Source organism: Muscardinus avellanarius (genome assembly GCF_963383645.1).
Source record: "Muscardinus avellanarius genome assembly, chromosome: 2".
Lineage (NCBI taxonomy): Eukaryota > Metazoa > Chordata > Mammalia > Rodentia > Gliridae > Muscardinus > Muscardinus avellanarius.
The window spans coordinates 35,530,545-35,553,368 of NC_137787.1; the positions used below are offsets into that span (position 1 = coordinate 35,530,545).

At 40.8% G+C, this 22,824-nt stretch overlaps 1 protein-coding gene across 2 annotated transcripts in view; it reads left to right on the forward strand.

The window, feature by feature from the left end:
- Positions 1-7,104: 7,104 nt before the first annotated feature.
- The window catches only part of WDR12 (WD repeat domain 12), a gene marked incomplete at both ends in the record, with an annotated part of 28,683 nt that continues 12,963 nt past the window's right edge, over positions 7,105-22,824 (forward strand). The window contains 7 exons of one of the 2 annotated variants that reach the window (XM_080689632.1): positions 7,105-7,145; positions 8,891-8,985; positions 11,132-11,226; positions 13,395-13,501; positions 16,157-16,272; positions 17,141-17,295; positions 19,582-19,627. In XM_080689632.1, the coding sequence (XP_080545758.1) occupies positions 7,105-7,145; positions 8,891-8,985; positions 11,132-11,226; positions 13,395-13,501; positions 16,157-16,272; positions 17,141-17,295; positions 19,582-19,627 (655 nt within the window). Of the gene's footprint in view, positions 7,146-8,890; positions 8,986-11,131; positions 11,227-13,394; positions 13,502-16,156; positions 16,273-17,140; positions 17,296-19,581; positions 19,628-22,824 lie in introns of those variants that run through there. The other variant, XM_080689633.1, reaches the window with a different exon arrangement.

Genomic DNA, 22,824 nt, shown 5'->3' on the forward strand with positions numbered 1-22,824 from the left:
ACTAATAATATTAAGAAGCTACATATAAAGTGGTTTTTTTCTTCTACTAACTACAAGTGGAACAAATGTGCCTATATATAAGGTATAATTAGACTTTTTCATTAATATGTAACAGATAATAGTTAATTGTATTATTAACTAATAGAGCTTTATAAAAGTTATTACCTTCAGCAGTGGCTTAAGTTTAAATTCAGGTCTCATGCATTCTACGACCCCCAAAATGCTCTTCCATGCTCACTTTTGGGGGAACTAAATCATAACAGTTGTAGCTTCATTTATGTGAAAGCTGTAATTGTGTCTTCACAGCAGCATTTTCTCTGTAAAGACAAGGTATTCAATGTATATTTTATTTCTCTACATATAAATAAAACTACTAGATTTCCTTATGCAGGTTTATTGCAAAAGTAGTTATTACCAGTCTCATATGGCACAACTATCAACGGACTCAGTTGAAGATAACTAAAGATTAGGGTTGACTTTACAGATAACTGTGTCTTGGGATAGGTAATTTAACCTCTCTGTGTCTGTTACCTTGGTTAAAAATAAGCAGTTGGGGCCGAGCACAGTGGCCCACGCTTGTGATCCCAGTACTTGGGAGGCTAAGACTGGAGGATCAGACATGAGGATTGCAGGTTCACAGCCAGCCTCAGCTACTTAGTTAGGCCCTCTGCAACTTAGTGAGACCCTGTTAGAAAATAAAAACTAAAAAAGAGGGCAGGCAGGCATGGTGGCACATGCTTGTAATCCCCGCGCTTGGGAGGCAGAGACAGGAGGATCGCGCAGGTTTGAAGCCAGCCTCGCTGGCTTGAGAGACCCTGTTTCCAAATAAAATATAAAATCGGTCTGGGAGTGTAACCTGGAGGTAGAAGGGTTCCATCCCCAGTACCACCAAAAAAATAAATAAATAAAAATAAAAAATAAAAAAGAGGGCTGGGAAGCCGGTATGGTGGTGCATGTTTGTAATCCCAACATTTAGGAGGCTGAAACCAGAGGATCACAGTTCACAGACAGCCTCAGCTACTTAGGCCCTCCACAACTTAGTGAGACCCTGTTTCAAAATAAAGAATAAACGCCGGGCGTGGTGATGCAGGCTTGTAATCCCCGCGCTTGGGAGGCTGAGACAGGAGGATCACACGGGTTCGAAGCCAGCCTCAGCTACTCAGTGAGGCTTCCAGCAACTTAGTGAGACCCTGTATCTAAATAAAATATTAAAAAAAGGTCTGGGAGTATAGCCCAGAGGTAGAAAGCCTCTGGGTTCCACCCCCAGTACCAAAACAAAAACAAAAACAAAAAAGAACCAAAAAAAGAATAAATATATGGGAGTGTAGCTTAGAGGTCAAATGCCCCTGGATTTCATCCTGAGATCTGCAAAAAAAAAAAAAAAAAAAAAAAAAAAAAAAAAGGGCTGGGCGTGTAGCTTGGAGGTAAGCTGTCCCTGGGTTCAATCTCTAATACCACAAATAAATTAATTAATTAAAGATAAAGATTTAAACTATCCTATTGCTTCAACTTTTACATCAACCCCCCTTTATTTGTGTAACGAAAGACTGAACCCAGGGATATTCTATCTCTGAGATCCATCCCTAGTCCTTTTTATTCTATTTTGAAACAGGGTCTCACTAGGCTTCTGAGAGTATTGATATATAGAGACTGTCCTCAAACCTACAATCCTCCTGTCTCAGCCTCCCAAATACTAGGATTATAGGCATATGCCACCATGCTGGCTCAACTTTTACACTAATAACTACTAAAACAAAGACTTATTTATTTTTGCAGTACTGGGGATGGAACCCAGGGCCTCCTACCTCTGAGCTACACCCCCTGCCCTATTTTTTTGTTCTTTATTTTGAAACAGGGTCTGAGTTGCAAAGGGCCTCACTATGTAGCTGAGGCTGTCCACGAACTGCGATCCTCAGGTCTCAGCCTCCCCAATACTGGGATTACAATCATGTGCCACCATACCCAGCAGCAATGTACTTTTTCCTCAATGAAAATGTTTAGTAATAGGGTATATTTTGAGCCAAAAGAAGTTTGAAAATAAAAGCTTCCTTTTCTCTCCACTGCTCCCCCAATCCTAGAACTGACTACCGATTTCCTTTTTTTTTTTTCCTGTGGTGCTGGGACCTATCCCATTGCTTCACCCATGCTAGGAAAGTGATATACCACTGAGCCATTATCTCCAGCCTTACAAATTTACTTCTTGAGCAAGAAGTATTGGGACTGAATAAAAGGAACAGAAAGAAGGAAGTATTAACTCTGGAACAAAGACAGATGATTAGACGTCAAAAAACACATTAAAGCATTCATTTTTATGGTAAATTGCTAATAAAATGTTTCATATAACATTATGAAAGTAGATTTTTCATATCAAAGTAAAGATTGGGAAGAAAGCTGGACGTGGTGGCGCACGCTTGTAATCCCTGCACTTGGGAGGCGAAGACAGGATCGTGCAGGTTTGAAGCTAGCCACACTGGCGTAAGAGTCCCTGTTTCAAAAATATAAAATAGGTCTGGGAGTGTAGCCTGGAGGTAGAAGGGCTTCTAGGAACCCCAGTACCACCACCAAAAAAAAAAAAAAGAGACCCTGTTTCCAAATAAAAAAATACAAAATAGGTCTGGGAGTGTAACCCTAAGGTAGAAAGGCTTCCAGAAACCCCAGTACCACCAAAAAAAAAAAAAAAAAAAAAAAACATTAGGAAGAAACTAAAATTAGAGTTTCGGTGTTTTTATCTGTAAGGGCAGCATCATTTTTACTGTTTATACATAGTGAATGTGTGGCAGAGAGGAAGAGTCAGTTCAGGCTGTAGACATTTATATCTCTATAAAGGATCATATTTAGGATACTGCTTTTTTTTCTTTCTTTTTTGGTGGTACTGGGGGTGGAACCCAGGGGCTTTTCTACCTACGGGTTATACTCCCAGACCTATTTTATACTTTATTTGGAAACAGGGTCTCACTAAGTTGCTGAGAGCCTCACTAAGTAGCTGAGGCTGGCTTCGAACCTGTACAATCCTCCTGTCTCAGCCTCCCAAGCAGGGGGATTACAAGTATGCGCCATCACGTCCGGCAAGATACTGCCTTTTTTTTTTTTTTTTTTTTTTTTGCGGGTCTGGGATGGAACCCAGAGGCATTTGACCTCAGAGCTACAACCTCTGCCCAATTTTTTATTCTTTATTTTGAAACTGGGTCTCACTGAGTTGCAGAGGGCCTAAGTAGCTGAGGTTGTCGCGAACTGCAATCCTCTGGTCAGCCTCCCAAATGCTGGGATTATGAGTGTGCGCCACCACACCCAGCTGATACTGCTATTTTTATTTTCTTCAACAGCAATTCTTTATTTAAAACTTTCTGAGGTGTAATTTTTTTTTTTTTTGGTGGTACTGGGGATGGAACCAAGGCTATACTCAGCTACACTCCCAGATCTATTTTATATTTTATTTGGAAACAGTCTCAGTAAGTTGATGAGAGCCTCAGTAAGTAGCTGAGGCTGGCTTCGAACTTGCAGACTTCAAATTTGCAGAATCCTCCTATCTTAGCCTCCCAAGTACCGGGATTACAAGCATGTACCACCACACCTAGCACAGGTGTAATTTCTAAAAAAAACAAAACTGTCTTAATATCTAATTATCTTGTTGAATTCATCCCCATAGACTTCTGTATATTAAAATGTATTTATTTAAAATAATCTAGCCAGGGTTGAGGGTACACCTGTAATCCCATTACTTGGGAGGCTGAGAGAGGAGGATTACAGGTTGCAGGACAGCCTTAGCAAGTAGTAAGACTTTCATCAACCTAACCAGACCCTGTTTCAAATAAAAAATAAAAAATAGGGCTGAGGTTATAGGTCTGAGGTAGAATGCCCCTAGGCTCAATCTCCAGTACCAATAAATAAATACAAAATATGAGCATAAATCTCCCAAGAAGATAACTAGTTTCTTTTACTTCTAGGTACTTTTTATTTATTTGCAGTACTAGGGATGGAACCTCGGGGTATTCTACTTCTGAACTACATTCCCAGTCCTATTTTTTTCATTTATTTATTTATTTATTTATTTATTTATTTATTTATTTATTTTGTGGTCCTGGGGATGGAACCCAGGGGCCTGTACCTCCAGGCTACGTTCCTATTTTATATTTTATTTTGAAACAGGGTCTCACTAAGTTGCTGAGAATCTCACTAAGTAGCTGAGGCTGGCTTCGAACCTGTGTGATCTTCCTTCTCAGCCTCCCAAGTACTGGGATTACAAGCACGTGCCACTATGCCGGGCTCCACAGCCAATTTATTTTTTTAATTAATTAATTTATTTATTTATTTATTTATTTATTTTTGCGGGCCTAGGGATGGAACCCAAGGGCATTCGACCTCTGAGCTACACTCCATGCCGGTTTTTATTTTTGGTGGTACTGGGGTTCCTGGAAACCCTTCTATCTCCGGGCTACACTCCCAGCTACACTCCCAGACACCTATTTTTATACTTTTTATTTGGAAACAAGCTCTCTTAACGCCAGCGAGGCTGGCTTCGAACCTGCGAGATCCTCCTGTCTCCGCCTCCCAAGAGCGGGGATTAAAAGCGTGCGCCACCGCCCGGCTTGTTTTTTATTCTTTATTTTGAAACAGGGTCTCACTAAGTTGCAGAGGGCCTAAGTAGCTGAGGCTATCTGCTAACCGCTATTATCGGTCTCAGCCACCCGAATACTAAGAAAGTTTTTATATTCTTAACTTGATAAAATTCAAATTAATGAGTTAACTGATTGACCTGCTAACAATCTATACATTTCCAAAAGCTTTTAACCAATGGTTTGTTATCAATAAATACGGAAGCAAGACTTCAATTAAAGTGTTTCAAGTGTTGGATGCCTCAGCTTAATGGGCAAATCCTCACAATCACAATGATTCACATTTAAATAGCCACATTTCTATTAGCAAGCTCAACCATATAACAATGGGACTTTAGCACAGAGGTTTTCTCATTTTATTCCTCCAACCATGTGTCTTTTTATTTGTCTACGCAGGCAAAGCTTCTAGTTAAATTTGAATTCATAACTATTATGATGGCAATAATTAGCATTTACTGAGTACTTCTTATGCAGCTTTTAGTTCTCATAGTTGACTAAATTGTGGTATGGAAGTTAATTAAGCCCGGCATGGTGGCGCACACTTGTAATCCCAGCATTTAGAAGGCTGAGACTGAAGGATCGCGATTCGCGGACAGCCTTAGCTACTTAAGCCCTCTGCAACTGAGACCCTATTTCAAAATAAAGAATACAAAATAGGGCAGGGTGTGCGTGTAGCTCAGAGGTCGAATGCTCTCCAGGGTTCCATCCCCAGACCCACACACACACAAAGTAATTAAGTAGAAGGAGCAGGATCAAACCCAGGCATTCTGGTGCCAGAGCACGCATTTTATAAAGGTTGAATCAATTGAAAAGTCGTGCTTTTACTATTGTCATTGCTCTCTAATGAATTATTTTTTGCTTCCAATTTCAAATCACTAATTTTCCACAGCTGGTTTAAATATTAGGCATCTACTTGATTATAGTACATCTCTAAACAACGTTAAACAGGAAATCTTTGTCTTCACCTGCACACACACCGTTCCGCTCATATTTGAAATCCAGTTCTGCCTGATTCTAAACTGCTGTCTCTTGAAGACCCTTTCTTGGCGCTTTGCTGGCGAACGCCTTAAAAGTGACTTTGGCGTCTGGAAAGTATTTTCTCCATCCATCCCACCTCAGAAAAGCAACTACACTGAATTAGAGTAATTATCAGGACCACTGCGACCAAGACAGGCCTTTGGGTAACTTCAAGACGAAAAAAAAAAAAAAAGCCATAAACACTTTCATAAGGTATAAAAAGGCTGAGAAAGTGGGGGTGGGGTAGAAGGGCTGTCGCCCGAGGGATCGGAGTCCTCCGCGGGCTGAGCGACCCTCCTCCGTCTAGACACCTAACCTCCACCGCCGCCGGCCTCTCGACCCTCCTCCAGCCGCCTGGCCTCCCCCTCCTCCTCCTCGCCCGGGCCGGGGCGGTAGGCCCTCCACTGGCCCCGAGGAGCCGCACGCCGGCGGGGTGGGGCGGGGGCCCGCGGTGCTCCCGGTCCCCGAGGGGCGGCGAGCGGAGGAGGAGGAAGAAAGGGGGTTGGAAGACAGCGAGCAGTCGGTGGACGCAGACAGCTCTCCCAAACCTCAGCTCCCCCAGCCCTGCCGCCGCGAGTGCCCCACACACGAGGAGGGAAGTCCGCCGAGGCAGAGGGGAGATAATTCAGAACGAGTCTACTCAACCTCGTCTTGGCTCCGAGGCCCCGCCGTGGAGACCGGCACACTGCGCAGGCGCGCCTCCCGCGCAGGCGCACCAAGAGTGGGGGGGGGGGCCTCCGGAGAGACCCTCACACTGCGCAGGCGCGCCTCCCGCGCAGGCGCACCAGTGCGGTCCGGCCGGCCGCCGTCGCGCGTTTCCTTTCGTTGGTTCTTTCGGATTTCCGCTTTGTTCTCTGGGATCCGCAACTCGAAGAAAGCGGTGAGAACCCAGCAAGAATCTTGGTTAAGTCTGGTTGAGAACATGCATGAGAGAAGGAACCCAGCACGGCTTTAGTCAGTCAAAGCCGAAAGCAGGAACTTTTAAAAAGATTTGTTGGAGTCGAAGATTTAAGGCAAATAGGTACTCTAAGTGCAGTGTGGCAAAGACTACAACTCCCGGTGGTCACAGCGTGGGGGCCGCGCTAGGGCTATCTAGTTGTTGCGTTTGAAGTATCCGGACTGATGACAGCGCTTTTCAAATTTTTAAAAACAGATTGGAGTTGGGCCGTTCTGTATCTTCCGAATCGATCACAGGCCTAAATTGGAAGAAGTCTTAAAGAGATTTAGGGGCCACGCTGCCTTCGTGCTGTTTCACTAATCGACGATTCCTAAATCTGGGAATAGGTAGTTGATGTTTGTGGGCTGCGCCTCTGGCAGGGTAACCTCGTGGTGCCTTCCACCCCGGACACCGAGGGAAGAACGCAGAACCGGGCTTGTGCTTCAGATCTTGCTCCTGTGCTGACAAAATTTGGCTTTTTTTTTTTTTTTTGGTACCTTCAAGAGAAAAGGGCTGTCGTTTTGTGTATTCCCCGGCATGGCTCAGCTCCAAACACGCTTCTACACTGAAAATAAGAAGTAAGTAAGCGGCCCACCTCTCTCTCTTCCCTAGGTTTTTTTCATTCATTTTCAGTGTTGGACTTCTCACTTGAGCCCGCTGTCCGTTCAGATGGAAGCGGTTCCTTTTGAAAGATTTTCGGGAACCCCTCGGCCGTCCTGATCTCCCCCTTTCTGCCCGTTTTGTGGGTTTTATGTAATATGGGTTGTCTGTGGAGGTAACTTAAGAACGTCAAGTTTGTTTTCCGATTGATGCACACTTTATTCGCAATACTAGGGATTGAACCCAGGGGCACTCTACCTCCGAGCTACTCTCCTGCCCTATTTTCATCCTTTATTTGAAACAAGGTCTCACCAAATTGCGGAGGGCCTAAGTAGAGATGCTGGCCGCAAACCTGTGATCTTTCTGTCTCAGCCTCCCACGTACAAGCGTGCACCATCTCACCCAGCTCATTTTCTTTTTAAGTAGTGGTAGAAGATGCTTTTCTAAACAGGGCTAGAAAGTGGATATCTGAATAGGAGGCTGGGAGGACTGGTTTTTGATGGGAGTGTGAAGTCAATTCAGTTACAAATTAAGAGTATTATGTGTGTATGTATTATGTATAGAGACAGATTTTTACCAGTGGTCCCTAGGTCTATAGCACTTATTTGAAACATATGCTGCCTTGTGGTGTATATTGGATTTTTATTTTTGTGGTTCTGGGGATGGAACTCAAGGACATTTTACCACTGAACTACACCCCTAGCCCTATGTATTATTATTATTATTATTATTATTATTATTATTATGTGTTTGTGTGGCACTAGGGATTGAACCAAGAGGCATTCTACATCTGAGTTACATCCCTAGCCCTATTTTATTTTTATTTTGAAACAGGATCTCATATCTTATTTCTCACTAAGTTGCAGAGAGCTTGAGTTGCTAAGGCTGGCTGGCTTTGAACCTACAATCTTCCTCTCTTACCTCTCAAGTACTGAGATTATAAACCTGTGCCACCAAGCCTGGATATATTGCACTATTAATTTTCTTCGTGGTCTTTTCAACAATAGAGTGAGCCCTTTAAAAGCAGAGGTTATAGCTGGGCTTGGTGGTGCACGCTTGTAATCCCAACATTCGGGAGGCTGAGACTGGAGGATTGCGGTTCGTGGACAGCCTCTGCTACTACTTAGTGAGGCCCTCTGCAATTTAGTAAGACCCTGTTTCAAATTAAAGAATAAAAAATAGGGCAGGAGGTGTAGGTCAGAGGTCGAATGCCCCTGGGTTCCATCTCCAGACCCCCACACACACGAAAAAGCAGAGGTTATGTGTCAAATGTCTTGGATTTATTTTTTCTGGTGTTAATGATAAATTATATATATATATATATATATATATATATATATATATATATATATATATAATTTATGTATGCATGTATAAATGTAAATAGATAATTTTTATTTTTGTACCGGGTGTGGTGGCGCACGCTTATAATCCCAGCATCCAGGAGGCTGAGACAAAAGGACCACAGTTTTGTGACCAGCCTCAGCTACTGAGTGAGGCCCTTTGCAACCTAATGAGACCTGGTCTCAAATTAAAGAATAAAAAATAGGGCTGGGGGTGTGGCTCAGAGGTAGAATGCCTCAGGGTTCCATCCCCAGTACCACAAAAAGGAAAAAAAAAAAATCTGGCCTAGGTACCCATTAAATGTTTGTTGAATGAATAAATGCAAATTTGTTAAAATATCTATAGGCTTGATCGTGACTTTTTTTTTTTTACTTTATAGATACGTGGTAGACGATGTTCCCTTCTCCATCCCTGCTGCTTCTGAAATTGCTGACCTTAGCAACATCATCAATAAATTGCTGGAGGCCAAAAATGGTGTGTATATATGATTTGAAATATAGGGCACAGTGCTACTAACAAAATTATTATTTCCATTTTTTTAACTCAATATGTGAATTTTGTAATAGTAAAATTTATTTTACTATTTACATGCAGGTTCCTCTGCTAGATAAAAAATTTGATAAAAAAATTTTTAAAAACTAATTGTTTTATGTGCTTTTAAAATCAATAGAGAGGTAAAATAGTTGTAATTTAGGTATAAAGATTTTAGTTTATTAGATGTGATATAAATGTAATCAAGGCACTGTAATTGTGACATGGAGCCTTGGATTTTTAGGTATAATATAGACATCTTCATGCTTATGCCCTACTCACTAGTGAAGCCCAAAGCAAAATAATACTATCTATATTTGAACATTTATTTTATAGCAAAGTACCATTTTATTTTATTTTTTTTGGAAACAGGGTCTCCTAAGCCAGCATGGCTGGCTTCCAACCTGCGCGATCCTCCTGTCTCCAAGCGCGGGGATTACAAGTGTGTACCACCACACCTGGCTCAAAGTACCATTTTAATACTAGTATTTTATTGTTTGTGTTCAGAGTTCATTAAAAAAAAAAAAAAGCAGTGGATATAACAAAAAATGGAGCTGAGTATGGTGGTGCACACTTATAATCCCAGCACTTGGGAGGCTAAGACAGGAGGCTAGAAGTTTGAGGACAGCCTCAGCTACTTAGTCATTTGCAACTCAGTGAGATGAGACCCTGTTTCAAAATAAAGAATAAAAAATAGGGCTGGAGGTGTAGCTCAGAGGTTGAATGCCCCTGGGTTCCAGCCCCAGTACCACCAAAAAAAAAAAATTATAAACGTGGAATATCAAGTAAAAACTTTTTCAAGATCAATGCTAAGCACATGTGCACCATTGAGTTTTTGTCCTTGTAAACCGGGTGTGGTGACACACGCTTGTAATCCCAGCATTTGGGAGGCTGAGACAGGAGGATTGCGGTTCACGGACAGCCTCAGTAAGACCATTTCGAAATAAAGAATAAAATATAGGGCTGGGAGTGTAGCTTGGAGGTAGAATGCCTCTGGCTTCCATCCCAGTACCAAAAAAAAGTTTTGTTTTTTGTTTTTTTGTTTTTTTGTTTTTTTTTGTTTGTTTGTTTTTTTGTTTTGTTTTTTGGTGTGTGTGTTGGGGGTGCTGGGGATTGAGCCCAGTTACTGGGATTATAAGCATGCGTCACCACGCCTGGCTCAGAAACTAAAGTATTTTTATGTAGATATTCCAGCACCATAAAATTCTTTCTGCTCTACCTAGTTGGAGGAGTGACTAGATAAAAGTTATAAACTAATGTTTGATATTTGCCCCTTCTTCATCTTCAATTAGTCCCATAACTTTATTTTAGATTCGGTGTGGGCAGGGCCAGCAATCTATTTCTTGCTAGAGAGTCTCACATGGCATTTACTATTGGTCCTCTGCAACTTAGTAAGGCCCTATTTCAAAATAAAAGAATAAAAACTAGGACTGGGGGTGGTGTACACTTATAATCCCAGTATGTAGGTGGGCTGAGACAGGAGAGTTACAGGTTCATAGCCGGCCTCAGCTACTTAGGCCCTCTGCAACTTACTGAGACCTTGTTTCAAAATAAAGAATAAAAAATAGGGCTGGGGATGTAGTTCGGGGGTATAATACCCCTGGGTCCAATCCCCAGTGCCGCAAAAAAGAAGAAAAGAAAGACAAAACATATACTATACTGGAATAAATTTGTCTCATATGCCATGAGAAATTCAGAGGGTACAATGGTATAATAGGTACTTGTTTGTTTCTGGGGTTCTTTTTTATTTATTTATTTTTATTTTACTTACTTACTTATTTATTTATTCATTCATTCATTCATTCATTTTTGCCATGCTGGGGATGGAACCCAGGGTCTACCTTTAAGCTATAGCAGCCCTATTTTTTTTCTTAATTTTGAAGCAGGATATCACTAAGTTGCAGAGGGCCCCTAAGTAGCTGAGGCTGTCCATGAACTGTGATCCTGTTGCAGCCTCCCAAGTATTGGGATTACAACCCCTCCATGCCAGGCTTTGGGGTTCTCGCATACCTTTTATTTTTCCAATAACACTTCAGACTCTAAAAATGATGATAATTATATTCTGTTTTTTGTTTGTTTCTTTGTTTAGAGTTTCACAAACATGTGGAGTTTGATTTCCTTATCAAGGGCCAGTTTCTGCGAATGCCTTTGTTTAAACACATGGAACTGGAGAACATTTCATCAGTAAGTTCAAGTACTACCTTCTATACTTTACTTAAAATATTATCAGATATTGTAGGTAAACTCTTGATAGATTCAACTTGAGCTGAGCATAGTGGTGAGTGCTTGTAATCTCAGTACTTGAGAGGCTGAGAGAAGAGAATAACCATTTCTCGGCCAGCCTCAGCTACTTAGTGAGACCCTGTTTTAAAATAAAGAATAAAACATAAGGCTGGGGGTATATCTTGGTATATCTAGGGATACCCCTGGGTTCAAGCCCCAGTATCACAAAAAGAAAAAGATTCAACTTGAATCTATCTTTAATACCCAAGATTCGTCTGATCGTTATTTTTTGAGAAATTTGGATTTCAGTTTCTATATATTAAAATTTGAAATTCTCAGCTGGGTGTGGTGGTGCACCCTTGTAATCCCCGTGCTTGGGAGGCTGAGACAGGAGGATCTCACAGGTTGGAGGCCAGTCTCAGCAACTTAGTGAGACCCTGTTTCCAAATAATAATATAAAATAGGTTATAGCCTGGAGGTAGAAAGCCCCTGGGTTCCATGCCCAGTACCACCAAAAAAAAAAAAAATTGAAATTTTCTCTGAGTGTTTGTGTGGGTGTGTGCGTGCGTGTGCATACATGTGTGCATGTGTTACTCGAGATTGAACCCAGGGTGATTCTACCTTTGAGCTATATCCCCCATCCCTGTTTTCCATTCTTTATTTTGAAACAGGTTCTCACTAAGTTGCTTAGAGCCTTATTAACTGAGGCTGCCCTCAAACCTGCAAGCCTCCTGTCTCCACCTCTCAAGTACTGGGATTACAAGCGTGAACCACCAGGCCAGCTAAAATTCTCTTTTTATGGGAGTATTTTATTCAATAAAGTGCAGGTGAATTCATACACTTCATATTTATAAAACAAATGGCAAGAAAGGGAGTAGTGAGTATTTGTATGCTACTAATACAGGAGTACTAATACAGTAATGCACATAGAAATTATGGGTTAAACTGGGCATCATGGTATTTGAGAGGCTGAGATAGGAGGATTACAAGTTCAAGACCAACTGCAGCAACACAGCAAGATTCTCAGCAATTTAGCAAGATCCTGTTTCAAAACAAAAAATTAAAAGGGCTGGGGGTGTAGCTCAGAGGTAAAATGCCCTGGGTTCAATCTCAGTTTTAAAAAAAACAAAACAAAAAAAAAAACCAAATATGGGTAAGTTATTATTATTCCATACTCTTATTTTCAAGCTTTCCTTAATATTGCTTTTATAATTAAAAATGTATTTTATAGCCAGGTGTGGTGGTGCGTGCTTATAATCCCAGTATTTAGGAGGCTGAAACAGGAAGGTCCAGGTTTGTGGCCAGCCTCAGCTACTTAGTGAGGCCCTCTGCAACTTCAGTTGAGACCCTGTTTCAAAATAAAGAATAAAAAAATAGGGCTGAGGGTATAGTTCAGAAGAGGAATGCCCCTGAGTTCAATCCTCAGCACCACCAAAAAAAAAAAATTGGGCTGGGGTATGTAGCTTGGAGGTAGAATGCCTCTGGGTTCAATCCCCAGGACCACAAAAAAGTAAGGGGAAAAAATTATGGAAAATGTAATTTAATTTGTGTTTGTAATTTTATTTGATGATATGAAAAACTGGTAAAATATACATAAGATTTACCACTTTAAGTGTACAGTTCAGCTGGGCAAGATGACATGTCTAATCCTAGTTCTAGGGAAGCTGAGATAGGAGGGTTGCAGGTTTGAAGCCTTAGCAACTTAGCAAGGTTCTCAGCAACGTAGTGATACTCTGTTTTCAAATAAAAAATAAGTAGAGCTTCAGATGTAGATCTGAGGTAGAATTCCTCCAGGTTCATTTCCCAGCACCTTCCCCCAAAGAAAAATGTATACAGTTCAATGGCATAAAGTGTCACAGTATAGTGCAACAATCACCAGTCCCCATTTCCAGAAATGTTTCAGCATCCTAAACAGATGCTATGTACCCATTTAACTGTATCGTTATATGACTTTTTAATATTACTCTTAGCATACTGTTAGGTCAAATAAAGTTTTTGACTTCTTGAATGGCTCCATATTTTCTGAGTTTTGAAGGAAACTAACATGAAGGAAATACATTAAGTTGGGGATTCTTTATCTTATTTAAAAGTGGCATGACCTGATTGGCTTCCGGTTTCTCTCTGACTAGGAAGAGGTTGTGGAACTGGAATACGTGGAGAAGTACACTGCACCTCAGCCAGAGCAATGCATGTTTCATGATGACTGGATCAGCTCAGTTAAAGGGGCAGAGGAATGGTATTCACACATGAATTCTCTTCTTATGCACCTCGTTCATTCTGTTTTAATCCTCTATGTGAATATTTTTCTTTGATTCTCTGTTCTATGTCAAAGTACTTTTTTTACCTGTATATTGGTGACTATGCCAGACAGAAAGATCTTTGTATTCAGTGTATTCAAGAAGAGAAGGGAGCCAAGTGTAGTGGCACACACTTATAATCCCAGTACTTGGGAGGCTGAGACAGGAGGATCACAGGCTCAAGAACAGCCTCAGCTACTTAGAGAGGCCCTGTTTCAATTTTAAAAAAAGAATAAGCTGGTCGTGGTGGCACATGATTATAATCCTAGCATTTGGGAGGCTGAGACAGAAGGATCACAGTTCACAGACTGCCTCAGCTATTTAGGCCTTTTGCAACTCAGTGAGAGCCTGTTTCAAATTAAAGAATAAACCAGGCATGGTGGCGCATACTTGTAATCCCAGTACCAGGGTGGCTGAAACAGGAGCATCATACAGGTTCAACGCCAGCCTCAGTTACTTAGTGAGGCTCTAAGCAACTTAGTGAGACCCTATTTCCAAATAAAATATTTTATATATATAAAATCGGTTGGGGGTTTAAGCCAGAGGTAGAAGGCCCCTGGGTTCCATACCCAGTACCACAAATAAAATAAAATTAAATTAAATTAAATTAAAAATAGGGCTGGGGGTGTCACTCAGTGGTAGAATGCCCCTGGGTTCCATTCCCAGTACTGCAAATAAATAAATAAAATTTTATTTTTTATTTTTATTAATTCTTTTTTTTTTGTGTGTGTGTGTGTGTGTGTAGGTCTTGGGATGGAACCCAGGGGCATTCAACCTCTGAGCTACACTCCCTGCCCAATTTTTTACTCTTTATTTAAACAGGGTCTCACTCAGTTGCAAAGGGCCTCACTAAGTAGCTGAGGCTGTCCACGAACCACAATCCTCCTGTCTTAGCCTCCCAAATGCTGGGATTACAAGCATGCACCACCACGCCCGGCTTTTAAAAAAATAAAATTGCTGGGCGTGGTGGCGCACGCTTGTAATCCCTGCGCTTGGGAGGCAGAGACAGGAGGATCGCGCTGGTTCGAAGCCAGACGTGCTGGCTTAGGAGACCCTGTTTCCAATTAAAATATAAAAATAGGTCTGGGAGTGTAGCCCGGAGGTAGAAGGGCTTCCAGGAACCCCAGTACCACCAATAAATAAACAAACAAACAAACAAACAAAAATATAAAATTTTTAAAAAAGAATAAAAAATAGGACTGGGTATGGAGCTTGGAGATAGGGAGAAGAGAAGGTAGTATGTAGGTTTCCTTTTGTGTTTAAAGATGTTATAGCAACATTTATATGGTTTGAGTGTGTTGCTCTAAAGACCAGGGCTATAATTTATTTTATAGAGTAAAAGTAACTTTTTTTTTTTTTTTTTTTTTTTTTGGTGTTACTGGGGTTCCTGGAAACTCTTCTACTTCCAGGCTACACTCCCAGACCTATTTTTATACTTTTTTTATTTGGAAACAGGGTCTCTTAAGCCAGCGCAGCTGGCTTGGAACCTGCGCGATCCTTCTGTCTCCACCTCCCAAGCACGGGGATTACAAGCGTGCGCCACCACGCCCAGCAAAAGTAACTTTTATAGCTTCAGACCTCCTGGAATACAACCATGAAGATGCAGATTATACTATTTTAGAGTAAAATGGGCAGACTGTAATCAAGATGGCTCAGAGCAAATCTCTACTGGCCTTAAATGTAGAAAAAACACCTCAAGAGTAAAGCATAGAAAGAGCTTACATCTGGTCTGGCGTGGTGTCGTACACCTGTAATTAAAGTACTTGTGATGCTGAGACAGGAGGACCACAAGTTTGAAGCCAGCTGAGCAACTTATCAAGGCCTTCAGCAGCTTAGTAAGACCTTTCAAATAAAAAATAAATTAGGGGTGTAGCTTAGAGATACAATGCCCCTGGGGGTACAATCTGCAGTATCAAACAAATTTTAAAAAATTTAAGTCCCTGGAATTATTACACACAGTTATGTTTTTACTTTAAATTTTTATTCTTTTTTTTTTTTCTTTGTTTTGTTTTATGAATTGTTGGGGACTGAATTCAGGGCCTTATCCATGCTAGGCAAGTACTCTCTGCCACTAAATTGCACCTACATTCCTGTTTTTCTCTTTTAATGGTTTTCAGTGGTTAATTACAAAATACTCCTGGTCATGGTGGCACACACCTGTAATTCCAGTACTTAGGAGAATGAGACAGAAGTATTAACTGGTTTAAGGCCACCTCAGCAACTTAGTGAGGCCCTGCTACAAAATGCAAAAGGCTGGAGTTATAACTCAGGTAGAATGCCCCTGGGTTCAATCCCCAAAATCCTCACTCCCCCAAATTATATAACACTTAGGCTTCGTAAGCAATTTACATACTTCTCTTTGTTTTATTTTGTTTATAACAAGAGTAAAAGTGTAATATAGTGTTTTTCAGCTGTTTTTAGTTAGAAAAAGTCTTCATATTTTAGATGGTTTAAAAGTATAATCTGCATGGGTTGTTTTATCTCATAGGTTTTTATTTCCATGAGTTATTTTATCTATTTTGCCATAGAAACAAATGATTTTCAGGACTTGAAAAATCCGTCTTGTATTTCTCGGGATTTTTTTCTTGTCATAGGATCTTGACTGGTTCTTATGATAAGACTTCTCGGATCTGGTCCTTGGAAGGAAAGTCAATAATGACAATTGTGGGACATACAGACGTTGTAAAAGATGTGGCCTGGGTGAAAAAAGGTAGGGTATTCTTTGCTTAAACAAAGATTATTCATAGATAGGAATTTTCAGTGCGGGGTAAGAATGGGAAGTAGACCAGGTAAGAAATGCTTCATGACTCAGTGAAGTCTTTCAAAAATGCAGTCGAGCATGGTGGTGCGTGCTTATAATTCCAGCACTTGGGAGGCTGAGGCAGGAGGATTGAGGGTTCGCAGACAGCCTCAGCTACTTAGGCCCTTTGCAACTCAATAGAGACCCTGCTTCAAAATAAAGAATAAAAAATAAGGCTGGGTGTGTAGCTTGGAGGTAGAATGCCCCTGGGTTCCATCCCCAGTACAGGGGGGAAAGAAATCCATAAATTGTTGGAAGTGAGTCTTTACTAAAATTTTATTAGATAATATACATTTTTCAAGTTTACTAAGTATATCAATATATTTCTCCAATTTTTGAAGAATCTTTCCTTCAAGCTTGTTAGCTTTATTTTAAAAGTTGGTCTTACAAGTCGGGTGTGGTGACGCAAGCTAGTAATCCCAGTACTTGGGAGGCCAAGACAGCAGGATCACAGGTTCACAGCCAACCTTAGCTACTTAGTGAAGCCCTCTGCAACTTAGACCATGTTTCCCAAAACAGAATAAAAAATAGGTCTGAGGGTGTGAAGGTAGAATGCCCCTGGGTTCAATCCCACAGCACCACAAAAAAAAAAAAAAAAGAAAGAAAGAGTAAAAATAAGGCTGGGGTTATGTATAGCTCAGCCCCTGGCTTCAATCCCCAGTACTGCAAAAAGAAAAAGAAAAAAAAGAAAAGTAAAAGTCTGGCCTTATGAGCTTTCAGTTTAAGAATGATTTAAATTTTTGTGCTAATTTGTTTCTTGTTCTTGTGTTTTCTTTAGACAGTTTGTCTTGCTTACTACTGAGTGCTTCTATGGATCAAACCATTCTCTTGTGGGAGTGGAATGTAGAGAGAAACAAAGTGAAAGCCCTGCATTGCTGTAGAGGTCACGCTGGAAGTGTGGATTCCATAGCTGTTGACAGCTCAGGAACTAAAGTAAGCAGCTAGGGTTTTATTAGTACTATGGTAAATTAGAATGTAAAAGTCTTACTAAACATTTTTTTAACTACAGATATTTTAACTACAGATATATTTTGAATAAAACCAAAAACAAAAGCAGGGCGTGGTGGCACATGCTCATAATCCCAATACTTGGGTGTTTGAGACAGGAGGATCAAAGTTATGAGGATAGCTTCAGGAAGTAGTGAGACTCATCAACCTAGTGAGACCCTGTTTCAAAATAAAAATAGGACTGGGGTTATAGCTCGGAGGTAGAATGCCCCCAGGTTCAATCCCTAGTGCCTAAAATGAATAGTAAATAAATAAAACCAAAAAGACATAATCACATAAGAGAAATAAAGCGCCGGGTGTTGTGGCGCACGCTTATAATCCCTGCGCCTGGGAGGCGGAGACAGGAGGATCGTGCTGGTTCGAAGCTAGCCTTGCTGGCTTAAGAGACCCTATTTCCAAATTAAAAAATATAAAAATAGGTCTGGGAGTGTAACCCGGAGGTAGAAGGGTTTCTAGGAACCCCAGTACAGAGAGAGAGAGAGAGAGAGATGGATGGATATTTATTTTCCAGGCTGAGTATCTTGGTTCTTTTTTCTTTCTTTTTTTCTTTCTCCCCCCCCCCTACATTTTTTAAATTTTGAAACAGGATCTCACTAAGTCACTGAGAGCCTCACTAAATTGCTGGTGCTGTTCACAAACTTGTAACCCTTCTATCTCAGCCTCCCAAGTTGTGAAATTTCAAGCATTTTCCACCACGTGAAGCTCCCTCTTAAAATTTGAAAGCTCTAGCCAGGTGTGGTGGCACACACTTATAATCTCTGTGCTTGGGAGGCTTGACAGAAGGATCACACAGGTTCGAAGCCAGTCTTAGCTACTTAGTGAGGCCCTGTTTCCAAATAAAATATGTAATAGGTGTGGGAGTATAGCCCGGAGGTAGAAAAGCCCCTGGGTTCCACCCTCAGTATCACAAAAAAAAAACCAACAAAAACTGAAAGTTCCCTAAGCCACATTGAAATATTCTGGACTTGTTTCCCTAGTACTTCTTTGCCAGTTAGCGTAACAGAGGGCATTAGATGTATTTAAAGGTAAAACATTTCTTTTTTTTTGTATTGAGCCAGAAAGAGTTTACATATTAAATCCAAATTTAAGTGAATTAAACATACTTTGCCTTTTAGTTATAAAGGACAGAAACTCAACTTGAAATTGTTGTTTTTGTTTTTGTTTTTCCCTTTGGGTTTTTTTTTTTTTTTGTGTGTGTGTGTGTGTGTGTGTGTGTGTGTGTGTGTGTGTGTGTGTGAAACTAAGGGTTGAGCCCAGGGGCATTCTACCTCCAAGCTACACTTCCCAGGCCTATTTTATATTCTTAATTTTGAAATAGGGTCTCACTAAGTTGCAAAGGTCACAACTCAGTCTGGCTACAAACCCAGATCCTCCTGTTTCAGCCTCCCAAGTACTGGAATTACAAGCTTGCGCCACCACACCTGGTTTCAACTTGAACTTATTTAAGCTTAGAAGAAAATGTATTGGACTGTGATGTCCAACAAGAGAGTACACAACCAAATCATAAGAAAAGTGATGATGAAAGGCCTCAGGAACCAGTGGAATGTGGCCAGCATACCCTCACCCAAATTGCCTTTCTCGACATGGCAATACAACTGGCCTTCCATAATTCCCAGGGTTTATATCATATCCTAACAGTCCCTGGAAAAAAAAAAGACTAATTTCAGTTTTCTAGAACCCAAGGTTTTTAAAGATTATAAATGAGGAGAAAACCTATACAGTATAGGTCAGATGTGCATACCGATCTAAGCAACTATGACCATGATACAGGACCACTTAAGAATGACAGCTCCTTCCAGGCACAGTGGCACAAGTTTGTAATCCCAGTACTTGGGATGCTGAGACAGGAGGATTGCAAGTTCAAAGCCAGCCTCAGCAATTTAGCAAGGCCCTCTGCAACCTAATTAGTGAGATCCTATTTCAGAATAAAAAATAAAATAGGATGTGTGCGTAGTCAGAAGTAAAATGCCCCTGAGTTTAATCTCCAGTACCACAAGAGGGAAAAAAAAAAAAAAAAAGAATAGCAGCTCCGTCTCTTCCCATATACACTGAGGAGACTGGAAAATGAGACATTAATATCATAATAGTAAAGGATTTCACAGCATATGCAACACAGAGGTTAGATAAGTAGAAAAGGCTTTCAAGTCAAGTAGCAGGTAAAACAGGGCAAATATTATATTACATTTGCTTTTTCTCTTTGTATATTTTTAGTTTTGCAGTGGCTCCTGGGATAAGATGCTAAAGATCTGGTCTACAGGTAAATTAAGTTTGTTTTTTTTTCCTTTACTTTGACTTTTTAATGTATCTAGAATTTCAAGCCGAGCGTGGTAGCGCATGCTTGCAATCCCAGCATTCAGGAGGCTGAGACCGGAGGATCCCGGTTCATGGACAGCCTCAGCTACTTAGTGTGACCCTCCGCAACTTAGACTCTGTTTCAAAATAAAGAATAAAAATAGGGCAGGGACTATGGCTCAGAGGTCAAATGCCCCTGGGTTCCATCCCCAGATCTGCAAAAAAAGAAGAAGAAGAAGAAGAAGAAGAATTTCAGTGATACCAGGCCTGGTGGCACACACCTGTAATCCCAGTATTTGGGAGGTTGAGACAGAAGGATCCTAGGTTCAAAGCCAGCCTCAGCAAGTAGTGAGATTAATCAACCTAGCCAAACCTTGTTTCAGCATAAAAATAAAATAGGGTTGGGGGTGTACTTGGAGGTAGAATGTCCCAGGTTCAATCCCAATACCACAAAAATAAATCATTTCAGTAAGAGGACATTTTAACCCATGTTTCACTGTGATTATATAGCTTTTTTTTTTTTTTTTTTTTTTTTTTTTTTTTTTTTTTTTTTTTTTTTGGTGGTGGTACTAGGGTTCCTGGAAGCCCTTCTACCTCCGGGCTACACTCCCAGACCTATTTTTACATTTTTATTTGGAAACAGGGTCTCCTAAGCCAGCGAGCGCGGCTGGCTTCAAACCTGCGCGATCCTCCTGTCTCTGCCTCCCAAGCGCGGGGATTACAAGCGTGCGCCACCATGCCCAGCAAGATTTCTTGATTTTGAAACAGGGTCTCACTGAGTTGCAAAGGGCCTAAATAGCTGAGGCAGTCTGCAAACCATGATCCTCCTGCCTCAGCCTCCCAAATGCTGGGATTATAAGTGTACGCCACCACAATTACCCTAAGATTTATTTGTTTTAATGCTACCACACTCCCTTATTTTGACAAGGTCATTGAATTGCTTAAGTATCAACAAAGTGTTTGGTATAATAAAACATAAATACCTTAATGCTCACAGGTTCTTATTCAGCCTCATTTTTGTTTTTATGGTACTGGGGGCTAAACTGAGCTACATCCACAGCCCTTTTTATTTATTTACTGCTAAGGCTGGCCTCAAACTTGTGATCCTACCATATCTGTCTCCCAAGTAATGATTATAGCTATGTGCCATCACACCCAGCTAAACAATATTTTAAAATAATTTTTATGCATATTCATTTAAAATTTACTTCTAGCTGGGCATGGTGGTACACGCTTGGAATCCCCACACTTGGGAGGCTGAGACAGGAGGATCGCACAGGTTCAAAGCCAGCCTCAGCTACTGAGTGAGGCTCTCAGCAACTTAGTGAGACCCTGTTTCTAAAAAAAAAAAAAAAGTATAAAATAGGTCTGGGAGTATAGAAAATATACTCCCAGATATACTCCCAGGTATAGCTTGGAGGTACAATGCCCCTGGGTTCCATCCTGGGTACTGCGGGGGGGGAAAAAAAAAGAACTAGGGGTGTAGCTTGATAGATTGGAGATAGAATGTTCCTGGGTTCCATCCCTAGTACCGCAAAAAAAAAAAAAAGACAGGAACTGGGGCTGGTAATGTAGTTCAGTAATAAAGTATAGAGGTAGAAAAGCTCCTGGATTCCATTCCACTCCCAGTACAACCAAAAATAAATAAATAAATAAATAAATAAATAAATAAATAAATAAATAAATAAGGCTGGGGAATATAGCTCAGAGTTAGAATGTCCCTGGGTTCCCCCAGTGCCATAAAAATAAATAAATAAATAGACTTCTACTTAAGAGGTGGACAGGAGGATCACATGTTCTTGGCCAGCTTCAGCTACTTAGTGAAGCCCTCTGCAACTTAGTGAGATCCTGTTTCAAAATAAATAATAAAAAAAAAATAGGGCTGCTGGTGTAAATAGGAAGTGGGATGCTCCTAGGTTCAATCCTCAGTTCTGGAAAAAAAAAAAAAAAAAAGAAAGAAAGAAAAGGACTTCTATCTAAGCCAGGCATGGTGGTACACAGTTATAATCCCAGTATTTGGGAGGATGTAGTTGCAGTTTCAAGGACAGCTTCAGCAATAAAGTGAGACTCTCAGCACTCTAATAAGAACTTGTTTCAAAACAAACAGGGCTGGGGATGTAGGTCAGAGGTAGAATCCCTCTGGTTCAATCCCCAGTACCATAAATAAGTATTTCTGGCTGGGCGTGGTGGCACACACTTATAATCCCAGCATTTGGGAAGCTGAGACAGGAGGATCGCAGTTTGAGGACAGCCTCAGCTACTACTTAGTAAGGCCCTTTGCAACTCAGACCCTGTTTCAAAATAAAGAATAAAATGATTGGGCTCTGGGTGTAACTGTGGGGTAGAATGCCCCTGGGTTCCATCCCCAGTACCACAAAAAAAAAAAAAAAAAAATTCTGAGCTGAGCTTATAGTTCAGTGGTAGAGTGCAAGATCTTTCAGTCATTTTACTGTTAGAATAATTTATTAAGCTGGTTTAGTTTTGGGTTTTTTGTGTTTTTTTTTTTTTTTTTTTTTTTTTTTTGGTGGTACTGGGGTTCCTGGAAGCCCTTCTACCTCCGGGCTACACTCCCAGACCTATTTTATATTTTTGAAACAGGGTCTCTTACGCCAGCGCGGCTGGCTTCGAACCTGCGCGATCCTCCTGTCTCCGCCTCCCAAGCGCGGGGATTACAAGCGTGCGCCACCACGCCCGGCTGTTTGTTTGTTTGTTTGTTTGTTTGTTTGTTTGTTTTAATGTATCTGGGCATGAGGGTACATTCCTATAATCCTAATACTTGAGAGGCTGAAACAGGAAGATTGCAGGTTTGAGGACAACCTCAGCAACATAATGAGACTATTAGCAACCTAGTGAGACCGTATTTCAAAACAAAAAATAAAGGGCTGGGTTATAGCTTGGAGACAGAAAGGAAGTAAACAGGTATTTAAATTTTAAAACCTAGTAGCTAGAACTACTTACTATACAGGTAAACTGACCAGAAGACCTCCATTACTTCTGAGGAAATTGGGATTTTACAGTGTAATGCCTTAAATATGGTTCAGAAAGTTGAATTGAGAAGGATCAAGAAAAACAAAACCAGCTTTAAATAATTATGTGTAAAATGTCAGGAAATACATACCTGACTTTAGTAGATTTTATGAAAATGATTAAGGCATGCAGTTT